The 27,435-nt window shown below is 43.1% G+C and overlaps 1 protein-coding gene across 2 annotated transcripts; it reads left to right on the top strand.

Annotated features, from left to right (window-relative positions):
* Positions 1–4,002: 4,002 nt before the first annotated feature.
* On the top strand, positions 4,003–21,306 carry EED (embryonic ectoderm development). Of its 2 annotated transcripts, XM_056328520.1 has the most exons (12): positions 4,003–4,150; positions 6,946–7,098; positions 12,422–12,514; positions 13,418–13,483; positions 14,215–14,340; positions 14,459–14,540; positions 16,121–16,212; positions 17,140–17,273; positions 18,401–18,506; positions 19,287–19,445; positions 19,911–19,984; positions 20,977–21,306. In XM_056328520.1, the coding sequence occupies exons 1-12, from the start codon at positions 4,022–4,024 to the stop codon at positions 21,101–21,103; spliced, it is 1,341 nt and encodes a 446-aa protein (XP_056184495.1). In that variant the 5' UTR covers positions 4,003–4,021; the 3' UTR covers positions 21,104–21,306. The 2 variants fall into 2 exon arrangements, with proteins under 2 accessions (XP_056184495.1, XP_056184496.1); XM_056328521.1 differs by lacking the exons at positions 14,459–14,540; positions 16,121–16,212 and having other exon boundaries at positions 4,004–4,150.
* Positions 21,307–27,435: the final 6,129 nt, after the last annotated feature.

Raw genomic sequence — 27,435 nt, 5'->3', positions numbered from 1 at the left:
AGCATGCAGGGCTGGTGTTAGGCAAGCCAAAGCTCAGCTGGAGTTGAAACCAGCCAGGGGGGTGAAGGTTAATAGGAAAAGCTGCTATAGGCACACTAGCAGCAAAAGGGAGGCTGAGGAAAATATGGGTCCACTGCTCCGCAGAGCAGGCGACACTGTGACAAAGGACATAGAAAAGGCTTTTTTTGCCATGGTTTTCACTGATACGGCCTGTCCTTATGCTTCCCAGTTCCTCAAGCCTAGCAGCGGTCCGTGGGAGTGAAACAATACCCAGCACAGCAGTTAGGGAGCATTGAAGCCAGCTGGGCACACACAAGTCCTCCAGACTAGATGGAATACTACAAAGGCTGCTGGAGGAGCTGGCCAATGTCATTGTGAGGCCACTCTATCATCTTGGAAAGGTTATGGTGATCTGGGGAGGTTCCTGGTGCCTGGAGATGGGTAAAGGTTATACTCATCTCCAAGAAGGGCAAGAAGAAAGGTTCAGGGAATGCCAGACCAGTTTGCCTAACCTTAGTCCCTGGGAAGGTGATGGAACAAATCCTCCTGGAAGCCAGGTCCAGGCACATGAAGGACAGGAAGGTAGCTGCCAGCACGTATTTACCAGGTCAAATTGATTGGTTTCTATAATGAGATGACTGGCTGTGGGGACAAAAGGGGAGCTGTGGATGCTGTAAAGGTTTTGTAAAGCTTTTGGCATGTTTTCCTATAGTATCTTTACAGTCAGGTTGGTGAAATGTGGCTGGGGAAGTGGGCTTCAAGGCGGGTGGAAAGCTGGCTTGGCCATTGGCTCAGAGAGTGATCAGTGGTACAAAGTCTAACTTGCTGCAGGTTACTAGGGGCATCCCTCAGGGATTGATACTGGGGCCATACCATTTAATGTCTTTTATTAATGACCTGGATGATGTGATGGGGGACAATCACAGAAAATTTGCGCACAATACTCAACTGGGGGCAAATGATTGGTAAGCTGGAGGTTGGAGCTTCTAAGCAGAGTGTCCTAGATGTGTTGGAGGAATGGATTGACAGGAACTTTATGCAGTACAACAAAGGTAGATGCAAAGTCCTACACTGCAGGAGAAAGAGCTTTATGCATCAGTAAAGGTTAGAGGTCAACAAAGGAGCCTAGTGGAAAAAGACTTGGAGGTCCTGGTGTACAGCAGGTGGAACATGAGTCAGTAGAGTACCCTTGCAGCAAAGAAGGTTAACCACACTGAGGCTATTATTAGCAAGAGTGTAGCCAGCATGTTAAGAGAAGCGGTTCTGCCCCTCTGTTCAGCACTTGTGAGGCCACATCTTACAAATGTCCAGTTTTGAGCTCCTCAGTATAAGAAAGACATTGATATGTTAGATTGAGCTCAGTAGAAGGCCACCAGTCTGGCCAGGGGACTGGAGCTCATCATGTATGAAGAGAGCCTGAAAGAACTAGGTATGTTCAGCCTCAAGAGAAAGCTATGGAGGGAACTTATTGTTGTCTACAGCTGCCTAATGGGAAGATGTAGAGAAAACAGATGCACAGGGAGAGAATGAGAGGCAAAAATGAGGGGAAAGGGACAAAAACTGAAGCACGGGAATTTCTGACTCATTACGAGGGAAAAAAATAAAATTACCATGAGGGCATTCAAACACTGAAAACAGTGGACCACAATGGCTGCAAAAATCTCTTGTGTTGAAGGTATTCAAAACTGGAATCAATGAGGCCTTGAGGAATCAGCTTGAACTGGTCCTACTTTGAGCAGGGGTTAAAGATGATGAGCTTTGGAGGTCCCTTCTAATCTACATGATCTCATGATTCTGTGAAGAAGCCTGCCTTGAAAAGAATGAGACTGATTTACTTTCAACCCACATATATAAAAAGTATTTCAATGTCCCTGAATGATCCAGAAGTATTCTTGTATGTAATAAATCCCCCAAAGCAGCTCATATCTTAAGACCTCATGTCTTCAAGGCATTTCAGAATTATTTTATTTTTTTACATTTACTATTACAATCCCATGAGAACTCACATTTGGCAAAATCCTCCCGTATATATTAAGTCTAGCCCTCCCAAGTACCTACCACGTGCTTTTAAAATACCAAAGAATTATTGTTACTTGAAAATGACTGCAGATTTTTTAAAAATATTATATTGTTCTCCCATTTTCCTCTGTACACTATGTCAAGGGCCCTATTACTTCTTAGTTAATGTATCTGTGGTATCTATATAGCAGTATCATACTAATTAAACAAATAATGAATATAATGTATATTTTTTTATCATAATACACCCCCTCCCCCCTGGATATTATACCCCCAGCTTCTCCCATAATACAGTCAATAAACTGAGGTACAGAAAAGCATAGACACTTTCCAAAGAGAACCTCAGCAGAGCACAAATTGAAGCAAATCCTCTGAACTTCCAAGCTGGTGTTTAACCACACAACTAATTCTTTAAATAGAAGCTTGATGAAGTGTACTTTTGGAAACTCAGCTCCCCCGGTGTACCGGCCTTTTGTATCTTCTGAGAAAGCAAAAAAAAAGGCAAGTGGTTTAGACTAAGAACAGTCTAGTGAGGACAGCAGGATTGTTACTGGGTGAAGGGAGTCATTTAGCATCCAGAAGATAGGAAATGGCATAGACCAGTCTGGGCCCAGTAAGCTGGTGATGGAGACCAAACTGGTTGATTCTGGGCGTGGGTGGGGAACCTTCCCATATGCAAGCCAAGAAGCACGGGCTAGCCGAAGCTTTCACTTTCCTTATGTTTGGGATGAGCCAGTGAAAGCTGGTGGAGTTGAATGTGTAGCTGGCCATCTGGAGAATGTCAGCTGACAGCTGAGAAACGAAGGGGAGCTGTCTTCCCTCCAGTAGCTCAAGGGCACCCATGGGGAGAAGTTAAAAATTCTCACCACTGAAAACTTTATGCCTGCCCTTCTTTCAACAGATCTGCAGCACAGTTGTGATTTACTCTTAATTAAGATGCCAGTCTCAAAACATCCTGTCATACTTGAAAAAAGCGCAAGACTGTACATTCTCCCACAAACACTTATCACAACCTTGATCTTACAGCACAGAGCCAGACAGAGCTTTATTAATTGTGAACTACAACCTTTTGCTATATATTATGTAATGCTTCATTGGAGCCTACAGTTCTGCAGAAGAAGAGACTGTTCATTGCTAGAACCACTATACTACGTGCATCATTTTAAGCATATCTTTTCCTCTTTATCTCCAAGGGTGATGCGAGACTAAATTTTACATACAGAGCATGGTTCACCTCTGCCACTGCCCTCAAAGCAATTGCTTTTTGAGACTGGAATGTCTCCCTCAGGGAGGAAAGACTTGTTTCTGCCCCTACAAGATAAGACACTGTGCCTGTGGGCCAATTACTTTTCCCCTTCGGTGGAAGTTTTTTTATTTTACTGTTCATAATTATTATGACTTTGGGACCTTTGATTTCTGAAATAAATAAATACAAATCTGGCAACTGCAATTATTTCATTTATAGCTGTAGAAGGAACTTGTCAGGGAGTACAGTAGCAGGCAGCTGAGCAGAGCTTATCTTACTCCTCCGAAACACCATTTTCAGATTACAGGACTTTTGTAGAGCAAGACAACGAAAGTCCTTTAGGCACAAGAAACAACAACCGCACCAAGACGGACAGAGGGACCGTTAGCACCCGTGGCGACAGGGACTGCTCGTTTCTACCTCACACGTATCCTCGGCCGGACCTGCCTCGCACGGCCAGGCTACAAGCAACGATATAAAGTGCCACCACGTTTCCCTGCCGTTAAAACGACGGGCTAACCCAACGCCTAGCCTCGCCGAGGCGAGCAAGGACCCCTCCGCCCGCAGCGCCCCCTCAGCCGCCGCCAGCCCCTGAGGCGCCGCGCGCCGCCGGGCGCGGGAAGAGCGCTTTTTCAGCAGTGTGGCAGCTCGCCGCTCCCCGGCCGGGGAACGGGGCGCGGGGCTGCTTTACGGCAGGCGTTTCGACCTCCCCGTCCGCGCTTTGCGGCTGCGTGGCGGGGTTGGGGGGCGGGGAAGATGTCTGAGCGGGGAGAAGCCCCGGCGGCGGCGGCATCGGCGGGAGTGGGGGGTGAGATGCCGGCGAAGAAGCAGAAGCTGAGCAGCGACGAGAACAGTAACCCCGGGGACCTGTCCGGCGACGAGAACGTGAGGCCGGGGCGCGGGAGTGGGCGGCTGGGGCGGGGGGGAGGGGCGGTGAGGCGGGAGCGCGCGCGCGGCGGCCGCGGGGCCTCGCGCCGGGGGCGGGCGGGAGCGCTGAGGCGAAGGCGGCGGAAAGGGGGGGGGGTCGCGCCCGCCGGGCCTCGCCCGCCGGGCCTCGCCGTGAGAGGAGCTGCCGGGCCGGCCCACTCGGGGTGTCCCGCGCCCCGAGGGCCCCGTCCGACCCCGCCGGGGCGTGGGCGCCTCCCGGGCGGGAGAGGGGCTGGGGGCGAGGAGGGAGGGGCGGGTGTCACCCGGCCGCCGGGGCTCGGTGGCTGCCCCCGGTGGGCCGCTGGAGGGAGGCCCCGGTGGCAGAGACCGGCGTGGGTCTCTGGGAGAGACACTCACTTTCCTTCCACGTGGGTGAGGGAGGATTTGAGGCCCAAACTCTCAGTGGGCTCTGGCTCGAAGTCTGTTTCGAAATGTCAGGCTTTCTTTGGCCATTTTGCAGCCAAAAAAAATGGGTCATTTTTTCTTGCAGATTTGTGGCGCGTGTCTTCACCGTCACGTTGCGGAGTAACATGTGGCATAAATTTGTGTGTGCGGCCCCTTGGTGAATGAGGAGTAGGGGATAGTGCTCATAAGCCTCTGTCAGCAGAAGGCGGCAGCAGGGGATGAGGACTGTAATTCTCGAAGTTGGGCTAAAATCTAGTGTTCAGAGCAAAGGTAATGTGATTGATCTAGAATAGCTTTAGACTTGAGAGATAAACTTAGTCTAAGGTATCTAGCAGTCATTTTGTCTAGTTATGGAGTGTGTGTGGGGGGGTTACTTGGGTGTTAGCTTTATGCAGTGTGGGGTTTTTTTTTCTGGTTAGAGCACTTACCTAGAAAGCAAGGGATCTGGACCACATCCCCCGCAACCTGTGGACATGCTGCTTGTGAGGTGACAGGCAGGTTTGAGGTGCTCTGCACCGCTGCTGCCGAATTTGTTTTTTTAACAAAGCCATTCAGGTTTACTTTGGTGCCCCTTGTAGGCTGTCAGTGACTACAGATGTGGACTTTCTGGTTATTGAAAATGCGATGTATTTCCATGGTGAAAGGATTCCCTTTTGAGTTTGTTACTGGACTCCACTCTTCCTGAAAGATGGGGATTCTGTTTAAAAGTTGGTGTAATAGTGTTGATTTGGAAAAAGGGTATATTTTGTTCCGCAGGTATCCTGGGTGCAAGTTTGTCGGTTATGTTGTAGTTGCAGATACCCGGTGTAGTTGCATCATACCAGGTACTTGGTGTTCTTATATTAACAATATCTGACTAGTCCAGAGATAAAACATCAGTCTTGTAAATTATTATGACTCTGGCTAGCAAGTACACTTGGGAGATGAGAATTTGGCAAACTCTGAAAATTTTTTAGTGTAATGGAGAAGAAACGAGAAAACGTAAAAATCGTTAAACTCTGTTATGCACATTAAGGGAGGGCTGGCTTTTTCAGGGGTGCAACTTGAGGGGAATGACCCCAGGTTTAGGCAGTTCACTTACAGGCTTGTGTGTTGTCCTTCCTTTTTTTTTCCTCTTGATGTCCTGATTTTCAGAGTTGTTGGGCAAACAGGCTGGTACACCTCTACTGGCTTCTGATAATACAGACACAAAACTAGGACAAAGAATAAATGTTTGGTGGGAATTGGTGTATTAGTCTTTATAGTTGACCTTATTCCACATTCCTAGTGGGTTTCCTGATGCAGCTTCATGTTACGCTTAATCTCCTCCAGTGACAGACTGTTGTCTGCCTCTGTCTCCCTTAGCTCTGATCTGGAAATCACAGGGCCTTCGAATGAGTTCTTTTCCGCCCAACTACTCCGATGAAAGTGACCAGACTACCTTGCCAAAACAAACCAAAACCAAAACAAAACAAGTTGATTTTTAACAAGCTGAACTTACTCATATGGAAGCACAGGGTTGCCAGTTATGATGCAGGTGAAATTGAAGTGCACTGTGATGTTGATGGGTGATGCAGGGAATAGAAATGTTATTTTGAGTAGTGTTGTGCAGTCAGTCTGCATATGAAATTAGTGTTAATTGCCCAAAGCTGATCTAAAACTGCTCAGCGCCTCGGTGGGTTGTTTTGCACACCCCTTTTTTTCAGTTCTCCCCATCGTTACCTCAGCTCTGGCTGCTGATGGTTGGAGGGGCAGTTGGTTTAGTTAGCTGTAGTTAGCTGATCTGACAGAAAGCTAATTTTTTTTTCTTAGCTTTTAGTTGAAGAAAGTATCTTTAGAAAAGAGCAGGAGGGAGAGGTAGGACTTACTCTTCTAGTGGCAGTGCTGACTTATTGCAGAACTGCTGTGCCTGATGCTGCTGAGGGCGTACAGAAGTCTCAGAACAGTTAGATTCTTGGTATGGCTAAGCATAATGTTTTTACACAAACAGCCTCTTCCTTCAGTGCTTCAGAGTACTGATTTCATCTACGTCAAAGATTTTTTTTCTAGGGAAAGTAACTGCTTTATCTTTAGACATTTTCTTAAAAGCAGCTACCAGTATTCTGAAGAAACTTCACTAGATCACAGTTCACATCTCTCCCTCTTGGATAAGGCCTCATGTGACTCATGTTCTGTTTCTAGGGAGGAATGCTATTATGTTAGTAATATATTTAAATACATGAATCTAAATAACACCGAGTCCTAGGAGATCTTCTGTTCTCTACAGAGAAGAACAAAAAGTGAAAAGGCCAAGTGCTGCAAAATCAGTTGAATTTATACAGCAGTTAATGATATCTTTATTACCTCCTATATAATTTAAATGTTTTCAGGATGATGCCGTTAGTATTGAAAGTGGTACTAACACTGAACGCCCTGATACACCAACAAACACTCCTAATGCACCAGGAAGAAAAAGCTGGGGGAAAGGAAAATGGAAGTCAAAGAAGTGCAAATATTCCTTCAAATGTGTAAATAGCCTAAAGGTAGGTATGTGTAAGCTTCAGCACGGGAATGCTGGGTACCACTTGCTGGCAAGTAATGTTAATGTTGACTGAAATGGTGTCAAAATAGAGATTTTGAAATATCTGTATAGATTATGTTCCATGTTCATTTGAAGAAAGTACCTTTCATATTTGGAATGGCTGAAGTTTTGAAGGAAAAGGATGCTGAGAAATAGGAAACACTAGGTAGTTCTGCAATTAACCCAATTTTTGTACAGGTTTGCAAAGTTATATGTGATATGTTATGATTACGTATTTCATTGAAGCTGTAGTTGCTTGAGATAAAGATAAGAAACCGAATAAACAAATTCAGATAAAATGAAACCTGTGACAACTTGATGTAAAAACACAGAACCTGTACAGATTTTTCTACTTGTTAAAATGTGTTAAAAAAACCCCCTAAAACCCCCACAAAACATTCCAATGATCTTGGAATAGCTTTTTCCTCCTGCTTACCAGATTGGGTATTTTCTGTCCTCTGGAAATTGTCATAAATGCTGTATAGTGCAGTTTGCTTAATATATTGTGAGTGTTGTGATTGTGTGTTTGCACCTGATCTAGGTCATATTTATCTCCCTGCATAATACTAGCATTAAGGGATGTGGATTCATGGTCTTTACTCTCAGTTCTTGTGGTTTAGGGTATTATTGTTTTCTTCTGCACTGGTGACAGACTATGGTGGACTGAATGAATTTTCTTTTCTATTCTTTTGCACTGTCAGGATGTTGTTTTTTCATTCCTCCTCATTGTGTGGGATATTTATTTGGCAAAAGCTGTAAACATGCCATCAGATCGGATTTTTATGAGTTCTAAATAAAGCAAAGATTGCATCTGGAACAAGATGGGAGTTTTGTTAAACTTTATATTTAGTGTGCAGCTCTGCAGTGGATATTTTCTGCAGACTTGCTTTAAGAGTTTTTTGTTATTCCCACACACTTAACTGTTGAGCTGTGCTGATGTAGCTGTTTCTGAACTTTGGCTTTAGACTGCCTCACTGAAATGCTAGGGTAGCCGTGCAGGAGGGGATGAGAAATTTGGAGCATGGAAACCTCCTAAATGAGCTTTGCCACTGGAGAAATTGTGATATGCAGTTATACTGACAAAAGTATCTGGGAAATAAGCTGATCTTAATGTGTTTTTTTTGAACTATAAAAATTATCTGCAGTCCTTTCAGGGTGTAGGAGGAAAGGAAGTTCTTTCATTTTCACCTAGGTAGGCAGCTGTTCTCGCATGAATTGCTCCCACAGAAGTGCTTTTTGTGGCTTCAAGTTATACTTCAAACACAGGTGTCGGCCTTTCAGCACCCAAACATTTAACAGGTTCTTAATTTTGCTGAGCCTTTGTTTTCTGTCTGCCGACCGAATATTCCAAAGGGATTAGTACTTTCAAGCATCTTCTGGGAAAACACAACATTCCTTCACCCTAAATTCAACCCAGGCCCCACTAATAGGGTGACCCAAAAGACCACTGTATGAAGTTAAGCAATCCCCGACTTCCATGGATTTGGATCAGGGCCTGAGAGCACATTCCTGTGCAAGTGGAATCAAGCTGTGAGGGAGTAAATGTAGCATTTCAGTTAAGTGGGATATCTTTTATCTTTTCCCCCCATTTCTCTTTAAATCGAAATTAATGCTAATAAACAAGCATGTTAATACAAAGACTATGTAGCAGCCAAATTTGGTAACCAGTTTTTACTTCATGTTTGAAGAAGCCTCTCCTTTTCTTTTTCCTGTTCTTTGCTAATTTTGCAGATACTGTGGAGATAAACTCTTCAACAGTTGAATGTTGTCTATGGGTTCAGAAAGACACTTGTCACTCTGCATATCACATCATATATCCCATTGTTTAAATCTCTTTGAACTATGCTTTAAGGTGCATGTACTGAAATTAATGAAGAGTCAACATGATTTAAAGACATGGAAGTTAATTTTATTATTCTTTAGGGATATAAAAATGATGTGTTTTTTACACTTTCCTACTCTTGCTTTTCCCTCTTATTTTGCTTTTTACTTTTCTTCCTTGGGGAAACAAAGAAATATGGCCATTTCTGTCTGCTTTGACTGTTAAATGCTTATGATTCAGCCTGAAAAACTAAGTGCTTGCTAAATATGCCTTTTAAATACTACTGTGAAAGTTATTTTGGGGGATATGTAAGCATCAAGAAAACAAAAATATAACTTGGAATATGACAGGAAATAAAATACTGCCTGGTTTTGTTTTTTTGTGTGGGTTTTTTTTTTTTTTTGCACTACTGAAAAACTTTTGCTCCCTGTGGGCTGAATGGAACTGTGGTTCCTAAATGAGCATATAAAGCTAACAGTTGCACATCCATACATGTTTTGCTTATAAATCTTTCAGCAGAGAACCATGTGGATTCTGCTTTGATCTGCTCCCTTTAAAACTGTGCTGGTATTTGCCCTCCTACCTTTTACTCTTTCTTAGGGTGTGGCTCAGTGGTTGTTAGCAGTGGGTGGTGTCTCAGCTTCTACTCACTGTCCCCTGAGCTGGGAGTCAGTAAGCAACCATATACAAGATTCTAGTTTGTTGGTGTGTAAAGGAGAAGTAGCTACAACCACTGCCAATACTGGCTTGCTTCCATAGCTGGGAACTGGAAATGCATGCGTGGTCGGTTGGTTTCCCACTGGCACTGTGGGTGACAGCGTTATTAAAATGTGTTCATGTAGTCGCAGGTGATTATTTTTTTGTGTTGGCTTATTACTTCACTGCCCTCAGTCTAAAAACAGCTGTAGGCTTACTCTCTGACTGAGCCTGAGTTGGCATTGAGTAAGGGCAGAACTAACCATTGGTTTGTTATTTATTTGCTTTTTTAACAATTGTAGGTCTATTTTCTCCTCTGCCTTCTTTCTCTGGTGTACAAAGAACCTGAGTCCTTTGGGTTTTGTGCCCTTTAATCATACCAGGGTTAAGATGACATTTCAGAGTTCTACTTTTGTACCAGCATCTGGGTCAGTCTTCCGTCTGTACAAGCTAGTGGTCAATTTTGCGTGACATACTTGGCATCTTAGGATAACCATATTGTGTAGCACCTAAAAGTGTAATGTTTTTAAAAACCTGCTTCACTGTTTAGCGCTTGGGACAAAAATTAGAGCAGAGAAGTATTATCAAAATAGCTTGTGCTGTCTCTGACTAGTGAGGATGATGGTAGTTTAAAGGAGGTGAGCGTAACTTCTTCAGATACCGTAGTGACTTCCTACAAGAGCCTCAGCCTGACTTCATCTATTAGACACCAGAAAAACTGCGATATGTATGGTCAGGCTCTTGGAGGTTGTAGCACTCAATGTGAGGAACATAGTGTGGGTGTTGTAGGTCATACAAAGACATGTGTCTCGCAGAGTAGTTTTTCCAGGGAAATAGGCTGTCTTTGAAAAAGCTTATTAAATACTTCCAAGTGTGCACTCAAATATAAAAATACAGAAACAGTATAGCCATCTGTTGTATCTCTCTTCTTGTTACGTGTCACCCTAGTCTGGGTCCTACCTAGAAAATCATAAACTTACTACAGCTGATGCTGGAAAACCATCCAAGCTTGGGGGGGAAAAACATCTTCCTTTTTACTTTCCCCATTTCACTAAATTTGTCAGAAACAGTGCAGATGACAGAGAACAAGGTTATTCCAGTAAAACAAGTGCAAAACCTGCGAATACATGTCTGTAATAAAGCAGTAAGAATCATGCATTTTACCTGTGTTATCTTCATGCGGTATGTCAAAAGCCCCCAGTATTCACCAGCATGAACTCTAATACAAAAGTTAAACCCCAATCAATTATTAGTAGAAATTTTTTTTAAGTATTCTGTATTTGACCTCTCAGCCATTCTCTTCAGGAAAGGCTTAAATATGCTAAAAAACAAGCCTAGACAGTAAAATTTGTAAATTTCATGGGACACTAAAAATCATGACCTTGTGTATGTAATTTTATGGCATAGTTTTCCTCATTCTTCATCTCTGATTAACCGATAATGCTTTACAGATGCTGAATACCTGCTTTTTCCTTCTGTCCTGGGGTCACTAATAACCTTGCTACTTTTCCCTTTGCTAATATCCCTCATCACATAAAGCCACTAGTCCGTTCTTTCATGGTATGGTGGGTAATACTTTGAGTTAAACTTTGAACAATTCTTTTTAATCTGTATTCAGCTTTGGAAGTTGTTACCTCTCATATGAATTGCAGGACCTTTCATCTGTGAAAGATTTTCTAATTTTTTAGCTCTTCTAGTTATCTCTGTTAATAATAGATACTGCCTTTCTCGGTAAATAATGCTATTTTAAATTCTTCCAGACTTCCTTACTTTTCTGGGTAGCGTTGGACTCCCCACCCGCACCCTCTCCTCAGATTTATTCTTTGGTTCTTGGATAGGCCAGAGCTGCCAGGGCATTCCTTGTGTTGTCTCTGAAGCACTGCCATTTGAAGGCCGCTTAACAGCCGTCATGAGACGAGACACTTCCTTCCTGCTTGCACTGTCCCAGACAGTCCCCTGTGGGGAGGCACTTTAATGAACATTATTCTTACTGAAAACATCCTGTCAGGACAGGCCAAAATACTGTTATCAATTATTAACAAGCACCACCATATTCATCGCAATTCATAAACATATCTGCTTCTTTTTTCTCTATTAAACTGATGTAAGTTGTATAAAAATAGTATTTGGCATTTCCGTGTTGACTGTGAAGGTGATCTGAAAACACTTTGAAGGCATGAACTTTGCAGCAGCATTGTGACATGCTGGAGAGCATTCGTAGTGTCTGTGCAGTCGCAAGACCTAACTGTGCTGTAATAGTTAAATGTGGCCCTTCTCCACCCTTCTAGTCCGATTCTTCTCTGTCTTAATAGTTCTCCTCTGCAAAACTGTAAATCCTTGCAGGGAAGTAATTATAACCATAGAAAGTGCATATAGATGTCGCCTTAGATGCAGAGGTTGCCTTGTTCAAAATTGCAAAAGTAGTAGAGCTGCAATTATAACTCGGGAGTTCTGCTGGCTTCTGGCCATAACTGTGAGACAACAGTTCTTCCCCTTTGCTTTTTTTAAAAAAGCTTGGTAGGGGAAGAAAAAGGGGAGGTGTCAGAATATTCCTTTAACCTCCCTTTAGGACAGCCAAGTTAAAATGTGATGTTACAAAACTGTTCTTTTTAACTGTTCAGTATCAGAAATTATACTGGATGTGAACCCAGTAGTTTGAGGAGGAAAATATAAATTAAACTGTTCACGACCACAGCTGAATTTCACAGAGGTAACATGCCTGTGGGTTTGGGGTTTTTTTGTCTCTAATCTTACTTTACATCTACAGGAGGACCATGGGCAGCCTTTGTTTGGAGTCCAGTTTAACTGGCACAGTAAAGAAGGTGATCCTCTCGTTTTTGCCACTGTAGGCAGCAACAGAGTGAGTAATCTGTTTTTAACCGTAAGCCCTTCCATGTGGTTCTGTTTGCATTCTTTTTTTCAGCCAATCCCTTTACCTGTATTTAGTACGGACACAGGATACTTCATGTAGAAAGCTTTATTTCTGAGGTGTGTAACGTCTGTTATCTGGGAGAGTTACATCTTCTGGCTTGTTTTATGAAGTCATGTGTTAGCTATTTGGGAATTAGCCTATATAGTAAAGGAAAAAATCCTTCAGTAATATAAACATGGGATAAGGAAGAGAGGTGTGTAAATGTATTTTCTTACTAAAATTGCTCTTCATAGATGTTATTGTTTCCAAAAGGTCATGGGTCTAAAATAGGATGAGAAGTGTCTGCAATGATGGCAGGCAGCTCAGTAGGTAAATTAATGGCTTGTGCAGGGTAAATTTATAGGCTTTTTCTGAGCCAGGATCTGTGTCATTTCAGTCTTGAAAATAACTCCTGAAGTGCATTCTATGCAAGTGTTGTGAATAAACAAGAAGCCTTTCATTTCCAGGTTTCTTCCTCCTGGCAGTCACCAGAAGTGACTAAACTAAGATTAAACAGCATCAGTGTGGCTCACTAAAAGACCAAGTCATGTTAGAGATGGCTGTAGTAACAGTCCAAATAGAGTTTAATCTTACTAAGACAATTCAAATAACAGATGTTAATATCTGGGAAGAACAGCTGACAAGTCCTGGAGTGGTGCTTTACTGAAGCTGCTGTGAGCGTTCTTTTATCAAACCATTTCTACCTGTTGGAAACAAACAGATGATAGATGAGATCTAAACTGTAAAGGCATGCTACCTCTCCCCATCAGGCAGTCAATACACAGGTGCATGTGATTTCCTTTTGAAATAGCACAAGTAAGCAGCAGTCTCTCCCATCTTTTTTCCCTTCAGGTTACTTTATATGAATGTCATTCACAAGGAGAAATCCGTCTGTTGCAGTCGTATGTGGATGCTGATGTATCCTTTTAAGTTAAAAAGCCACTTGTTCACTTCCTCTCAAAAATGAAGAGGCTTTATAGGAAAAAGCATACAAAGTTTTTGTCTGTGATTTAATACTTTGCTCATGTGGCACATTCCTTAGGTCCAAGTCTTACCTCTATCCCACATCCTAGAGGCTCTTCTATTGAAAAAAATATTAAAAATGCAGACTCGTGGACCATGCTGTATTAAAATACTTGAAAACTGATTCTCCATCAGTTTAATCTTCCCAACACTAATATTTGTGTAATGTTTCACATTCACTGCTTTGCAGTGGTCTCCACTTCCCTATGAATTGGAACTGGGTTTAAAGCCTAAGAACTATGTTTCATGCTCTGAAGCGTTAGTAAGTTGTGTTGATCATTTGCGATACGCAAGTCAATAACTTGTGAACTCAGTCTTGATTCATTATTCCCAATCTTCAGGTGTTTTGGAGAAAGAGATTAAAAAGTGATGCCAAGAGAGAGGAGGTATTCCTTGTACCTTACGGAACAGAAGTGAGGAAATTGGCGCCTATAGAAAAGATGGCATTGCTTGTATTTGCAGTTGTATAACTGGATATGTATCTTTTTCTTAGTGCCCAGGAGTCTCTGCTGGACCCAATTTCATAAAATAGCAACAAGTTTACTTTAAAAAAAAAAAATCACATTGTTTGGAGAAAAAAAAAAATCTCCTGTTTCTTCTGTATTCCTTAACATAAGGTGTTGTAGGCAGATGAAAATTTCTATACCTGTGCGTGGACATACGATAGTAATACAAGCCATCCTCTTCTGGCTGTGGCAGGGTCCAGGGGTATTATTAGGATAATTAATCCTATTACAATGCAGTGCATAAAGGTGAGTGCTCAGAACTTCAAGATACTGCTTGCATTTCAGTAAGGCATGATACTTATGTCTTCTAAATACATGTAAACATGAGGGGAATTGATAACTTGGTCTCTGAATTCTGTCCCAGCACTACGTGGGCCATGGAAATGCAATCAATGAACTGAAATTCCATCCAAGAGATCCAAATCTCCTTTTATCTGTAAGCAAAGGTGAGGAAAAAAACCTCTTTTTTTTTTGTGTAAGTCAGGATACTTTGGATTGGATTTTGGTCTTGAAAATGGCCAAAATCTCCAAGAATTTTTTATGAATGGCACTGAACAAGTTTACCTTGAAAGTTGAGAGCAACTCTTGCTCTTTTATGGCTATATATCTTGTACATATTAAATCCATGGCCTACAATAAACATAACTCTGCTTGTGGTGCAAAGGGATTGTGAACAATGCTGCTTTTAGGAAAGAAGAAAGTGAGATTTGGGGTTGCTCTTTATGGTCTAACAGCCGATTTAAATTTTTTTTCAGTTGTTGAGTCATGTTGCCATCTAGGGGGGTTGTTGTAGTGTTGCAGACAGCATTCACCACCGTGTCCATGGGGGAAAAACTTCCATTCTCTGTCGTTCAGGAGCAGCAATGGACTGCTGTCCAGTTAACTGGACTTTGTGTAAAAAGCATAATAGTGAAGGGAGAAGTGAGGGTTTGGTGTGGTGTCTTGTGGGCTTGTCCAGAACGTCTAAATAGCCACAACTTCCTAATCTTGACTGTTCTGTTAAGTAAGGGAGTACGTGATCTGCCACAGGAGCAAGCATTCATGAATGCTTGAGTTGGAAACATTCACATAAAGTGACTTTTGACTCCAGCGTATTTGGCATTACTGCTGAAGCTGCCTGAGAATAGGAGTTGGGAACCTCTGATCTTTGCAACTGTCAAGTTTGTGCTGTGGGTCTGTGATGTTGAATTTCTTGTTCCGTGTATTTTTTTAGGTTCTCTTTTTAATAGCTTTTTAACGTCAGCCATAATGTAACAAGTTTTAGTGTGCAATCTCTGGACTAGATACTGTCTCTGAGAAGTCATGAGGTAGGAGTCTCAGAACTGCTTGGCTGAGAGATGAGTAGAAAAAGAGGAAAATATTTGGGACTTTGTGGCCTTCCAGTTGGTGTTGCTGTAATTCTGTGCAATGTACTTGTGGAATCCAAAAGGGAAATACACTAGAGGTTCCCGTTTCCATTGGGAAACACAATAGAGGTTCTTCATTAGAAATTGTTAAAGCTTTCTTCAAACAAGTGGATTTGTCAGACTTTGGAATACATATTGTTTATAGAAACAGTTTCTCCCATCCCTACATTCTGTGGTTCTTGAAGAATAACATTTTAAAGATGAAAAAGCGGAAAATCAGAACTTCTCTGAATGCTGATGTAAGAATGGCTGAAAGGAATTCTAGGAGATTTTGATACATAAAATTGTTTTTTGAGATAAGACTGAATAAAACTGTATTTGTCCAAGATCAGACTCTTCTTTGCTTTTCAGATGATCTGAAGATCCAAGTATATTTTTGCCAGAAGCTGTCCCTAGGGGAGGGGGGTGGGCACACCTTCTCACTTACAGAATTACTTTAACAGTAGTTCAGTTGTAATGGCAATTGTAGTTAATGCAGTTCCATTTGTTTCTAACAAGTGAAGAATTAAGTGCGTTTTTGATGTTTACATGAACACCTGTTATTGAAAGTGGTTAAGCTGAAATATATTATTCATATGTACCTATAAAAAGCAGCATGTAATTTTATTTGTTCTTTATAGATCATGCATTGAGACTGTGGAACATCCAGACAGACACGCTGGTTGCAATATTTGGAGGAGTAGAAGGGCACAGGGATGAGGTGTTAAGTGCAGTAAGTGGAAGACTGTGGGGCAGTGATTTAGATTTACAGAGGGTAGTAAGCCTACGATATGCAACATTTATCCTCTTGTGCACTGTTTTGATATTATACCTACTTAAAAAAAACCTGAAGTGCATAAATTCTGTTTTAAGGGGATAGACAAGTTTAAATCTAAGGTGGTTTGATCTGGCCACCTCTCAATATGCAGGACAGGTGTTCACCTTCTCTTATGTTTCAATAGCTAGCTTTCTCACAGTGCAGCCTAGAAGTAAACAAAACAGAGCTCAGTGGGGCTAGAAAGAGTAAAAAGTTTTCATGATGGTCCCACTTCTGAAGTTCTTGAGGTCTTACAAAGCCAAAGCAGCAAGAGCAAATAAACTTTGAGACACATGGTAGTGAAGGAAAGAAGTTATTTCAGGTGAGTTATGCTGCTTTTCAGTGGCTGTGAACAGACGCTGGTACCCAGCAAATACCAACTAGAATAGCTGACTTTTAATGTGCTGCTCTTAAGAACTGTTTTCATTCCTGTTGTGTGACCTGAAAGGTGAGGGGTGCGTCTGTATGAAACCTGACTGTATTATTCTCTTGTGGTTCTAAATAGTCATCACCCATGTCATAGCCCTGGAATTCTGCCAAAGTTGATCCATAAAAGAAACCTAGGGAATGTACTGAGGGGGGAGAACTAGCAGTAGCTTCATTGTCTGTCAGTGCTGTTGAATATGCCTCTCTTTCTTGAGAGAGAGTAAATATAATTATTAGGATACTGTGCTTCTTTGCAGTGAGCAGGATTACATTATTAGTACTTTTATATCTGAAATACACATTTTTATTGCATTGTCTACACAGAATATGCTGTTTTGATGGAAATGATGGCATAAAGTCTGAGTTGATACCATGCAGCTTAGGCTGGGGGTGCTCAAAACTATTTTATATACATAGGATTATGATCTTCTTGGTGAAAAAATCATGTCCTGTGGAATGGATCACTCTCTAAAACTCTGGAGAATTAATTCCAAGAGAATGATAAATGCCATCAAAGAATCTTATGGGTACAACCCAAATAAAACCAACAGGTACGTAGTCCGTAGTCTTCATCTTCTTGGCTGCCTTTGCAAAACATGAATGCTCTCATCAGTGGCCCAGGTTAATTCCTATCCAAATTGGGAGTTCCTGGGGATACTGGGTGATCTGGGTATTGTGCTGAATACTGAATCTCTCTAGAATGTGTCCTATTGATGTTTGCTTCAGTAGAATTTTACTGAATTCAGATTCGATGTCCCGAGACCTTTATTTTTCAGTATCTTAATTATTTCCTTATCTGCTTGACTAGAAAATGTCTGGAATTACTACCTTTGTCATTCTTAATTAAAGCTTGCATTTCATTGTGTTTCAAGATGTCAGCAGCTTTTCTTCCTCTCACCTCAAAAAATTTAGGAGGCAATGAAGTCTGTGCAATTAAATGTAGCAGATAGTTTTATATTGAGTAGTTATTACTGATTATTGTATCTGTTATTTGACTTTGGCGTGGGGACAAAACTGTTGACGTAGTAAGAACCTTAATTTTCATCATTCTGTGATCTGACTTCAGATAGCGAGTAAATTGTCAAGTAAACATGGCAATTAGAAACATGATAGATAAGTCCTCCTTTATGAAGTTCCTCAACTTTTTAATCTTAACTTCTAGTTAAACCATTGAGAGAATTGAGAAAACACACTGAACATGTTCAGCAATGAGACTTAACTAGCTGTGAAAATACTCTCGCTTGTTTTGGTAATGTTACCAAATATTAAATGACGCTTTTTTAGCGTGCTTTTTTTTTTTTTTTAATACTGCGCATTTCTATTTACCAGTGTAGATGTTGCAAAAGCAACATCTTGGGGAAAACTGAACCTTAATAAGTTCTTGAAGTATTTGGCAACAGGAGCTGTATTCAGTATCTGAGGGAGTGGCTTTGCTCAGCGCTGTCTGCGCAGTCTTAACATAGGAAACTAGTTGTTTCATTAGGAATGAGGATGAAAACAGGGACTGTTATAATTAAAAAAAAAAAAAAGGCATACAAAATCTACTTTGTTATAAAACCATTAAACCAAAAAAGACAGGCTTGCCCTTTTGGCATTGAGATATGTTAAAACTGGCCATTAAAAATCGGACTTGTGCTTCTGTGTTTGTCTGAACCTCACTCAGCAATTTTCTCCATAGGCCTTTTATTTCCCAGAAAATTCACTTTCCTGACTTTTCTACAAGAGACATACATAGAAACTATGTTGACTGTGTGCGATGGTTGGGAGATCTAATTCTTTCCAAGGTAATGTTGCAGCTTTTTCAGCTACATTACTCTTACGTGCTTGTTTGAAGATCTTAAACAATATAAGCTTTACTAGCATTTAGGTCTTAGGCTAAATTACTGTGTTGTGTGAAATAATTTTGTGGATTGTGTTGTGAATTTTTTCACCTGTCAGGATGTGTGGATAAGCAACTTGTACTTAAGAAGTAAAATTATTACTACAGTTGTACCTCTGCTAAAAGTACATAGATAACAGCTACCTAGAGTCTGCATGGAACATACAGGAAGAGAATCCATAGGTACTGTTAAGGGATCCTGCTGCTAAAGGGAGAAATGAGGGCTCCCATAATGGAGTAACTGATTAATGTGTTGTGTCCCCTAGTAACATTGGCTTGCAGATATTAAACGAGGTGGTCAAACTGCCTTGTTGCCAGCTACCCATGCATGCCTGGTCCTGTTGGTCAAAGGGATTGGGTAAACAATCCTCAAATCCAGGTTAATTTAAACTTCTCATGAGTGTGTTTGAGCACATCTGGTTGACTTCCTCTGAAGTGGCTGAGGGAGGGCTCCTGCAGTCCTGTTATCTGGCAGAGCTGTAAGGGCAGCAGGCTCCCCAGTGATGGACAGTGATGTATTCTTGGTGATGTGCCTGTGATCCAAGGACAGAGGTGAGGTTTCAGTTGTACTTTTTTTAATGTCATTGGGGAAGCTGTGAGATGAAATGTTTGGTTATAATTAAGTTAGACTGAATGTGCAATACAAATTATAAATACAGGTGATTTTTCTTTTTCCCCACCCCAGTCTTGTGAAAATGCCATTGTGTGCTGGAAACCTGGCAAAATGGAAGATGATATAGATAAAATCAAGCCCAGTGAATCAAATGTGACCATTTTGGGGAGATTTGATTACAGCCAGTGTGATATATGGTACATGAGGTTTTCAATGGATTTCTGGCAAAAGGTATGTGTCAGATTTGACTTCGCTGTATTTAAATGTGCGTAGCTTTTCATTGATTCTATGTTTATGGGCATGGGAAAAGTCTTGATTCATGTGATGATTGAGAAACAGAACCGTTTGCTGTGAGGGGCTTTGTAGGAAACTGCAGGAGCTGCAGATGTTTCATTCTGTGTTCTGCCTGGTAAAAAAGTCCCACCAATTAAATACTTATTTTCCATCAAAGGTGTGTTTACTGATATCTTCCTCCCCCATCTGCAGAGCTGGACAATAAAATGGAATAAAGGAGGCAAATTTTATAGCCTTTCTAACCCCTTCAACAAACTAAGTCATTCGTGTTCAAACAGTCACACACAATTTATCAGCTATAGAGTCTTTATAAAATTCTGACTTCATTCTTTGAGATAGTATTTTAACATGTCTATTCTCTGGTGTTGTGTTTTTTTTTGTTTTTTTTTTTTTTTTTCAAAGATGCTTGCTCTGGGCAATCAGGTTGGCAAACTTTATGTTTGGGATTTAGAAATAGAGGATCCTCATAAAGCCAAGTGAGTAGTGAATTTTTTTTTTTTAAATTTTGTTAAGACAGGGAGTTGGGATACTTTCCTTTTTCCTTTACCAATAACTATAGAAATTCTTTAACAGTACTCACCACTTTCCATTCTAGCTACTAGGTAAATAAACATTCTGAGCCCCTAAAGGTTGCCATTTATTATTTTTTACTGATGTGTTATTTATATTATTGAAGTGGCAAGAGGCCTCAGTCAGATTGTATTGGGTACTATATGTAGATACAGTAAAAAAGAATTTGTTTCTCAAAGAGCTTATAAACTAATTAGGTGAAAATTTACAAAGCAATTGAGGGAAGATGTGCTAGGTAGGTGTAGCACATGATAAAGGAGAAATAGGTGAAAGGACTAGAGTAATGACAGTGTAAAGGTTGGCTTTGAGTACAATGTGGAGAAAGCGGTGTGGCTTTTAAGCTCCTCCCCGGTGTGGCCAGGCAGTTTTACAGCATGTCTTACATACAAAAGCTGAACAAAAACAAAACAGACCAAAAACCCCCATTATCTGTGTAAAATGTGTATACACTATGTATATAAATAATAATTCCATTATATTTATATATACTTGTATATATTATATATAAAATCTATATAAATACATGCGTGTGTGTATATATATATATAAAACCATGAAATTTCTGAAAATGCTGCAGTTCTTCATCGCCCAGTTATGATATTTTTTTCCTAACCACTGGGAAAAAACAATGATTATGAAGTCCTAAGTAATGTGATTCAGTGAGTTTTCAGTCAGTGCTTCAATTAAAATTGGGTGGATAAGAAATGGCGGTGGGTGAGCAGGAAGCGACTGCTTTCCCAAGTCCACGCTTGGAATGCAAAACACACTGTGAAGGGCATAATCCTGTGGCCCTTCAGTTCCTCCTAGGTCACATAAGGAGCTGGTGGAACAGTGCTACATAATGTAGTAATGAGTGCAGATTTAATGTTGCAGCTGAATCATTTTCTTTTATTTATAGGTGTACGACTCTTACTCATCCTAAATGTGTTGCTGCCATTCGACAAACCAGTTTTAGCAGGGACAGTAGTATTCTTATAGCTGTGTGTGATGATGCCAGTATCTGGCGCTGGGACAGACTACGATAAATTACTTTTTCTTAATTCAAAGTAGAAAATATATTTTCAAATTATAATATAGTCTGTTAACTCGCTAGTATGGTAGATGCATTTAGTGTAGACTTTTCTCGAAGGTTCGGCAGGCTGGAGCTGAACTTAGTGATGTTTACATTCTGTGTATTGTTCTGCTTGAAATTGCTGCTTTTAATAAAAAGAAGTATTTTTGTAAAGTTTTCTGAATTGTCCACTTTAATTATTTCCCACAAAGAATTTTCACTATAATTAAGTTACGGCCTGTGAAATATTTTTGCGTACAGCTATCACATAAATATATAGTAACTTGCTAGAAATTTGGTATGTCTGTGCTTGCAGTTGCATTTGTGCCTTTTTGACTGAAAACCTAATGAAGCTGTTGAATTATCCAGGGACCACACAAAGGAAATACTACACTTAGTATAAATAAATGTTAAATCACTGCTAAAAGTATTTTTGAACTCATTCCTTTAGTTGCACATTGAAATTGATTAAATTTTAATAATCTTGAATTCGGATGTGCTTTTCACCATTTCTGTTATTGATTAGGGGGAAAACTTTACTGGCTTTTATGGGTTTTTTGTGGATCCCATTGCTCTACTTGGATTCTGGCTGATGAGTTACTGCAGTTATCTTAAATCAAAGTTAGTTATTGGAATTGTATTTTAATTGCCTCTTTTGTCAGTATCTGCAAATAGCCTCATCACTGTTTTACTTAGCCTAGGAACAATGAATTCTAAAGTCAATATTATTATATACAGGTTTAAAATACGTACAATTAATAAAAGTGAGAGGGAAAAAATGGCTAAGGTGGCAGGCGTGACTATCACTGTTAATCTGTGTTCAGAACACTTGTGTGTATCTTGTCAAAACATAGTTGAAATGTTGGTGGTTGTGTTGTGCAAGTGGTCCAAAACATTGCATTATACTGCGTACCTGAATGAGGAGAAAGGTTAGTAACATTCACTGAAGCTGAACCATTTACATTTTTTTTTCCTACCACGCTCCTCTTATCCTTCACTGTAACACATTACTTAAAAGAAGTATTAGGGTATTATATAAATGCAAGTACACTATAGTTGGCAACATAATAGTGCTTTTTTGATCAGTGGATTAAGTAAAGTAGTCCTGTCTGCTACTGACTTAAGTGCATATTTGACTTTGTATCTTTCAGGATATTGTTTTCTCTGTGTGTTACAGTTTGGGAACTTGTAAATGCTCTGTTTAGATAAACTACCTGTTCAGTTTGAGGTTATATGACTAAGCCAGCTTTGATTTGTGTCCTTGGGAGCCTGCAAAAAATGAAGTCTAGAACAAGTAGTTTCTAAGTCTTAGTCTGTAATCTAATTTTTTCCTTTTTTTTTTTTTTTTTTTTTTTTCTTTTTTAAATCCTTATCTTTACTACTGGGGAGGTGCGATAATACCATTGTAGCAAGCTCTGTCCAAAAATAGCATTCAGTTGAGCTGGATTCTGGACTCCTTGCACCAGCCAAGTGGCCAGCATGCTCGTTCTTGGATGGGGTGCCCTTGACTGACTGGTCATGGCGATGTGATCAGGAGGCCAAGTGTAGAACCACAGCCTTGGGCAGAACCAGGTACAAGCCCAAGTGCTGGAGGGAGGAGACTGAAGTATCTGAAGAGGGACAAGCAAGACTGGAGCTGGAGACAGGTTTGCAACCTCTAGTTCCACTGCATCTACAGAACTGCTGGCACAGTATGAACCAGCGTTTATGCAACAGCCATGGCCCGTATAGCTCATAGCTCATTCGGTGGAAAGTACGTGGGGGTGGCGTCTGAAAATTATGGGGTGGGGATGTGGTTGCCAAAAAGGCGGTGGGAGTGCTTAGGTTTCCTGCAGCCTTCAAGGAAAGAGCTTGGATCAGATGGGCTAAACTGTATTAAGAACATTTGGAGGCTGGTACCATTTAGCCTTTGCAATGCTTTGTGGGACTATGCCGTTAGACTAGGTTTCCCTGTGCTTTCCCATGTCCAGGGTTGAGAGCGAAATAGGATACAAAAGCAGTAGGGATTTTTTTCAGCCATGGTTCTTTTTTTGGTAAGTGGTACATTGACACATGAGCTGCTCTGTTTGGGAGGAAGGAAAGGAAGGGTGCCTGACTAGAGAGGCCTAACAGTTAGGGTCAGCTTTTACTTCTGTGTTAACTTAGAAATATGCTGAAGGCTGTTCTCCTAAAATACAGACAGATATTCCAGCAGGTTTTCCCTGAGAAACCTGGATGGAGCTGGAATCAGATTCAGGGTGTAAATGAAGGGAAGAACCAGGGAATGTGAACTTGTGAACGTAGAGCTCGAGCGAGCCATGGGGAAGAAAAAAAAAAATCTTCTTAACAACAGTCAGCCCCATCTGCTTTTAATAATACCCTGAATGTACAGCATACGGGGGGGGGAAAAAATATCTGCTGTCATTCAGACCTGTAGAACTCAAGTGAACATAAAAGTTGTGTATTTTTTTAATGTGTGTGTGTGTGTGCTTCCTAGAGTTGCCTAGTTCTAGAATTAAAAAAGGGGGAAAACACCAAATTATTTTTGTTGTATGTCTTCTGGAAGAATAAGTGCTAATAAGAGTTGTAATAATTGCAAAATAATTTAAAGTTCATTGTTCTCCAAAACCTTTTAATACATACATTTCTGTAACATACCTTGAGCGTTCCAGTGCCAAAGTTCTTAGAGCAAAAGAAGTGGAGAAACCTACCCCAACTATCCTGAAAGACATTTAACATTTTCTTCCCCACGGCGTGGCAGCTGCCTGTAGTTCTGGTCTTTGACAGATGCTGCAATAGACTCCTGCTGTTCCCCATCTCAACAAAAAGCAGGGGAGGTAAAGTCAGGCTCTGCCTGGCTCCAGCTTCCTGGCTGATGGTCGCGGGACAGCCAGGGGACTGCTGCAGGAGGCTGCGAGTGGTACAGGCGGCTGTTCGGTATGAACCGTGAAGAGTACAATCAAATTTGAAAGTTGCCGTTTCCTTCAAGTAAAGCACAGTGAGTACCTCCCTGGAGAGATCAACCTCCCTCCATCCCCGGGAAGGTGATGGAGCAGCTCATCCTGGAGGTCATCTCTGAGCACGCAGAGGAAAGGAAGGTTATCGGGAGCAGTCAGTGTGGATTCACCAAGGGGAGATGACTGACCGACCTGGCAGCCTTCTGTGGTGGAACGGCTGGCCGGGCAGGTGAGGGGAGGGCGGTGGATGTGTCCACCTTGACCTCCGCCCGGCTTTTGGCACCGTCTCCCACAGCAGCCCAGGCAGGCTCGGGCCGGGGGTCAGGGGAGCAGTGGGGGGCTGAGAGCTGCCCGGACGGCAGAGCTCGGGGGCTGGGGTCGGTGCTGCGGGGTCGAGCTGGGGGCCGGGAGCTCGCCGTGTGCCCAGGGGTCAGCGCTGGGTCCGGTCCCTGTTCCACTTATTCATCAGTGACCTGGATGAGGGGACAGTGTCCCCTCGGCACATGTGCTGGTGACACCCCACCGGGAGGGGCGGCTGGTGCCCCAGGGGCTGCGCTGCCATCCAGCGAGGCCTGGGCAGGCCGAAGAGCCGGCGGAGAGGGACCGAGTGACCTTCAGCAAAGGCCAGAGCAGGGTCCTGCCCCTGGGGAGGGACAGCCCCAGGCACCAGCAGGGGCTGGGGGTGACCTGCTGGGGGGCAGCTCTGCGGGGAAGGGCCCGGGAGTGCTGGTGGGCAGCAAGGTGCCCGTGGGCCAGCGGTGTGCCCTGTGGCCAAGGGGCCAGTGGGACCCTGGGGGGCACCAGGAGGAGCGTGGTGGCCAGCAGGTCGAGGGAGGGGGTCCTCCCCCTCTGCTCTGCCCTGGTGGGGCCGCACCTGGAGTGCTGGGTCCAGTGCTGGGCTCCCCAGCTCCACAGAGACTGGGAGCTACTGGGGAGGGGCCAGCGGAGGCTACAGAGATGGTGAGGGGACTGGAGCATCTCCCTGGTGAGGGAAGGCTGAGGGAGCTGGGGCTGTTCAGCCTGGAGGAGAGATGGCTGAGGGGGGATCTCATCGATGTCTGCAAATACCTTAAGGGTGAGTGTCAGGAGTATCATAGAATCATAGACTGGTTTGGGTTGGAAGGGACCTTAAAGATCACCCAGTCCCACCCCCCTGCCACTGGCAGGGACCTTCCACCAGCCCAGGCTGCTCCCAGCCCCGTCCAGCCTGGCCTTGAGCCCTGCCAGGGATGGGGCACCCACAGCTGCTCTGGGCAGCCTGGGCCAGTGTCTTGTCACACTCACAGGGAAGAATTTCCTCCTAATAGCTAATCTAAATCTCCCCTCTTTCAGTCTAAAGCCATTCCCCCTTGTCCTGTCACTGCCTGCCCTTGTAGAAAGCCCCTCTCCAGCGTCCTTGTCGGCCCCTTTAGGCACTGGCAGCTGCTCTAAGGTCTCCCCGGAGCCTTCTCTGCTCCAGGCTGAACAACCCCAGCTCTCCCAGCCTGTCTCCATAGGAGAGGGGCTCCAGCCTCTCAGCATTTTGTGTCCCTCCTCTGGGCTCACTCCAACAGGTCCATGTCCTTCTTATCTTGGGGGTCCCAGAGCTGGATGCAGCACTGCAGGTGGGGTCTCGCCAGAGTGGAGCAAAGGGGCAGAATCCCCTCCCTCGACATGTTGGTCACACTTGATGCAGCCCAGGATTTGGGTGGCTTTCCGGGCTGCAAGGCCACACTGCTGGATCATGTTGAGGTTTTTGTCCACCAGCACCCCAAAGTTCTCCTCAAGGCTGCTCTTGGTCCATTCTCTGCCCAGCCTGTACTGATCACGGGGGTTGCTTTGACCTATGTGCAGGACCTTGCACTTGGCCTTGTGGAACTTCATGAGGCTCACTCAGGCCCACCTCTCCAGCCTGTCACGGTCCCTCTGGATGGCATCCCTTCCCTTCAGTGTGTCAACCACACCCCACAGCTTGGTGTCATCAGTAAACTTGCTAAGGGTACACTCAATCTTACCGTCCATGTCACCAACAAAGATGTTGAACAGCACTGGTCCCAGCATGGACCCCTGAGGAATGCAATTCATCACTGGTCTCCATTTGGACATTGAACCATTGACCACAAGTCTTTGAGTGCAACCACCCAACGATTCCTTACCTAGGTGGTCCACCCCTTAAATTCATGTCTCTCTAGTTTAAAGACAAGGATGTTATGTGAGACTGTCAAAAGCTTTGCAAAAGTCCAGGTAGATGACATCAGTTGCTCTTCCCTGAGCTGTCAAGGCTGTGAAACCATCATAGAAGGCCATCAGATTTGTCAGGCATCATTTGCCCGTAGTGAAGTCACGTTGGCTGTCACCAATCACCTCCCTAACTTCCATGTGCCTTAGCATACTTTCCAGAAGGATTTGCTCCATCATCTTGCCAGGCACGGAGGTGAGACTGACTGGCCTGTAGTCGCCCAGGTCTTCCTTTTTTCCCTTTCTAAACATGGGAGGCATCTTCCCCCTTTTCCAGTCACTGAACTGCCACGACTTCTCAAGCATGATGGATAGCAGCTTAGCCACATCATCCACCAGTTCCCTCATGACCTGGGGGTGCCTCTCATCAGGTCACGTGGACCTGTGCACCTTCAAGTCCCTTTAGATGGTCTCAGACCTGATCTCCTACAGCAGGTCGTTCTTCATTCTCCCAGTCCCCACCTTTGCCTTCTGTGACTTGAGAAGCGTGACTGGAGCACTCACCGTTGGAGACTGAGGTGAAAAAGTCATTGAGGACCTCAGCCTTCTCCATATCCTGGGTAACCCAGCCTCCTGTTTCCGCCAGGAGAGGGCCCGTGTTTTCCCTAGTCTTCCTTTTATCAAAGATGCACCTATAGAAGGCTTTCTTGCTGCCCTTGATGTCTCTGCCCAGATGGTATTCTATCAGGGCTTTAGCTTTCCTAAGCTGATTCCTGGCTGCTCAGACAATTTCTCTGTATTCCTCCCAGGCTACCTGTCCACCTCCGTCCACCCCCTGTAGGCTTCCTCTTGTGCTGGAGTTTGCCCAGGAGCTCCTTGTTCATCCGTGCAGCCTCCTGGCATTTTTTGCCTGACTTCCCCTTTGTTCGGATCCATCCCTCCTGGGCTTGGAGGAGGTGATCCTTGAATATGAAGCAGCTTTCTTGGGCCACTCATCCCTCCGGGGCTTTATCCCATGCTACTCCACCAAGCAGATCCCTGAAGAGGCCAAAGCCTGCTCTCCTCAGGTCCTGTATAGAGAGCTTGCTGTGCACCCTCCTCACTGCCCTAAGGATCTTCAGCTCCACCATTTCATGGTCACTGCAGGAGCTTCCCATTCCCCACCAGCTCCTCCTTGTTGCTGAGAGCAAGGTCCAGCATGGCACCTCTCCTC

This window comes from Falco biarmicus, chromosome 2 (assembly GCF_023638135.1).
Source record: "Falco biarmicus isolate bFalBia1 chromosome 2, bFalBia1.pri, whole genome shotgun sequence".
Taxonomy (NCBI): Eukaryota; Metazoa; Chordata; class Aves; order Falconiformes; family Falconidae; genus Falco; species Falco biarmicus.
This window is presented reverse-complemented; position numbering and strand designations above follow the sequence as displayed.

Excerpts from the sequence above, each read along its gene's own strand:
- EED (XM_056328520.1), top strand. The coding sequence starts at position 4,022 with ATGTCTGAGCGGGGAGAAGCCCCGGCGGCGGCGGCATCGGCGGGAGTG. Across the intron at positions 18,507-19,286 it reads GAGATCTAATTCTTTCCAAG|TCTTGTGAAAATGCCATTGT; the intron begins GTAATGTTGCAG and ends TCCCCACCCCAG. Across the intron at positions 19,985-20,976 it reads GAGGATCCTCATAAAGCCAA|GTGTACGACTCTTACTCATC; the intron begins GTGAGTAGTGAA and ends TTTTATTTATAG.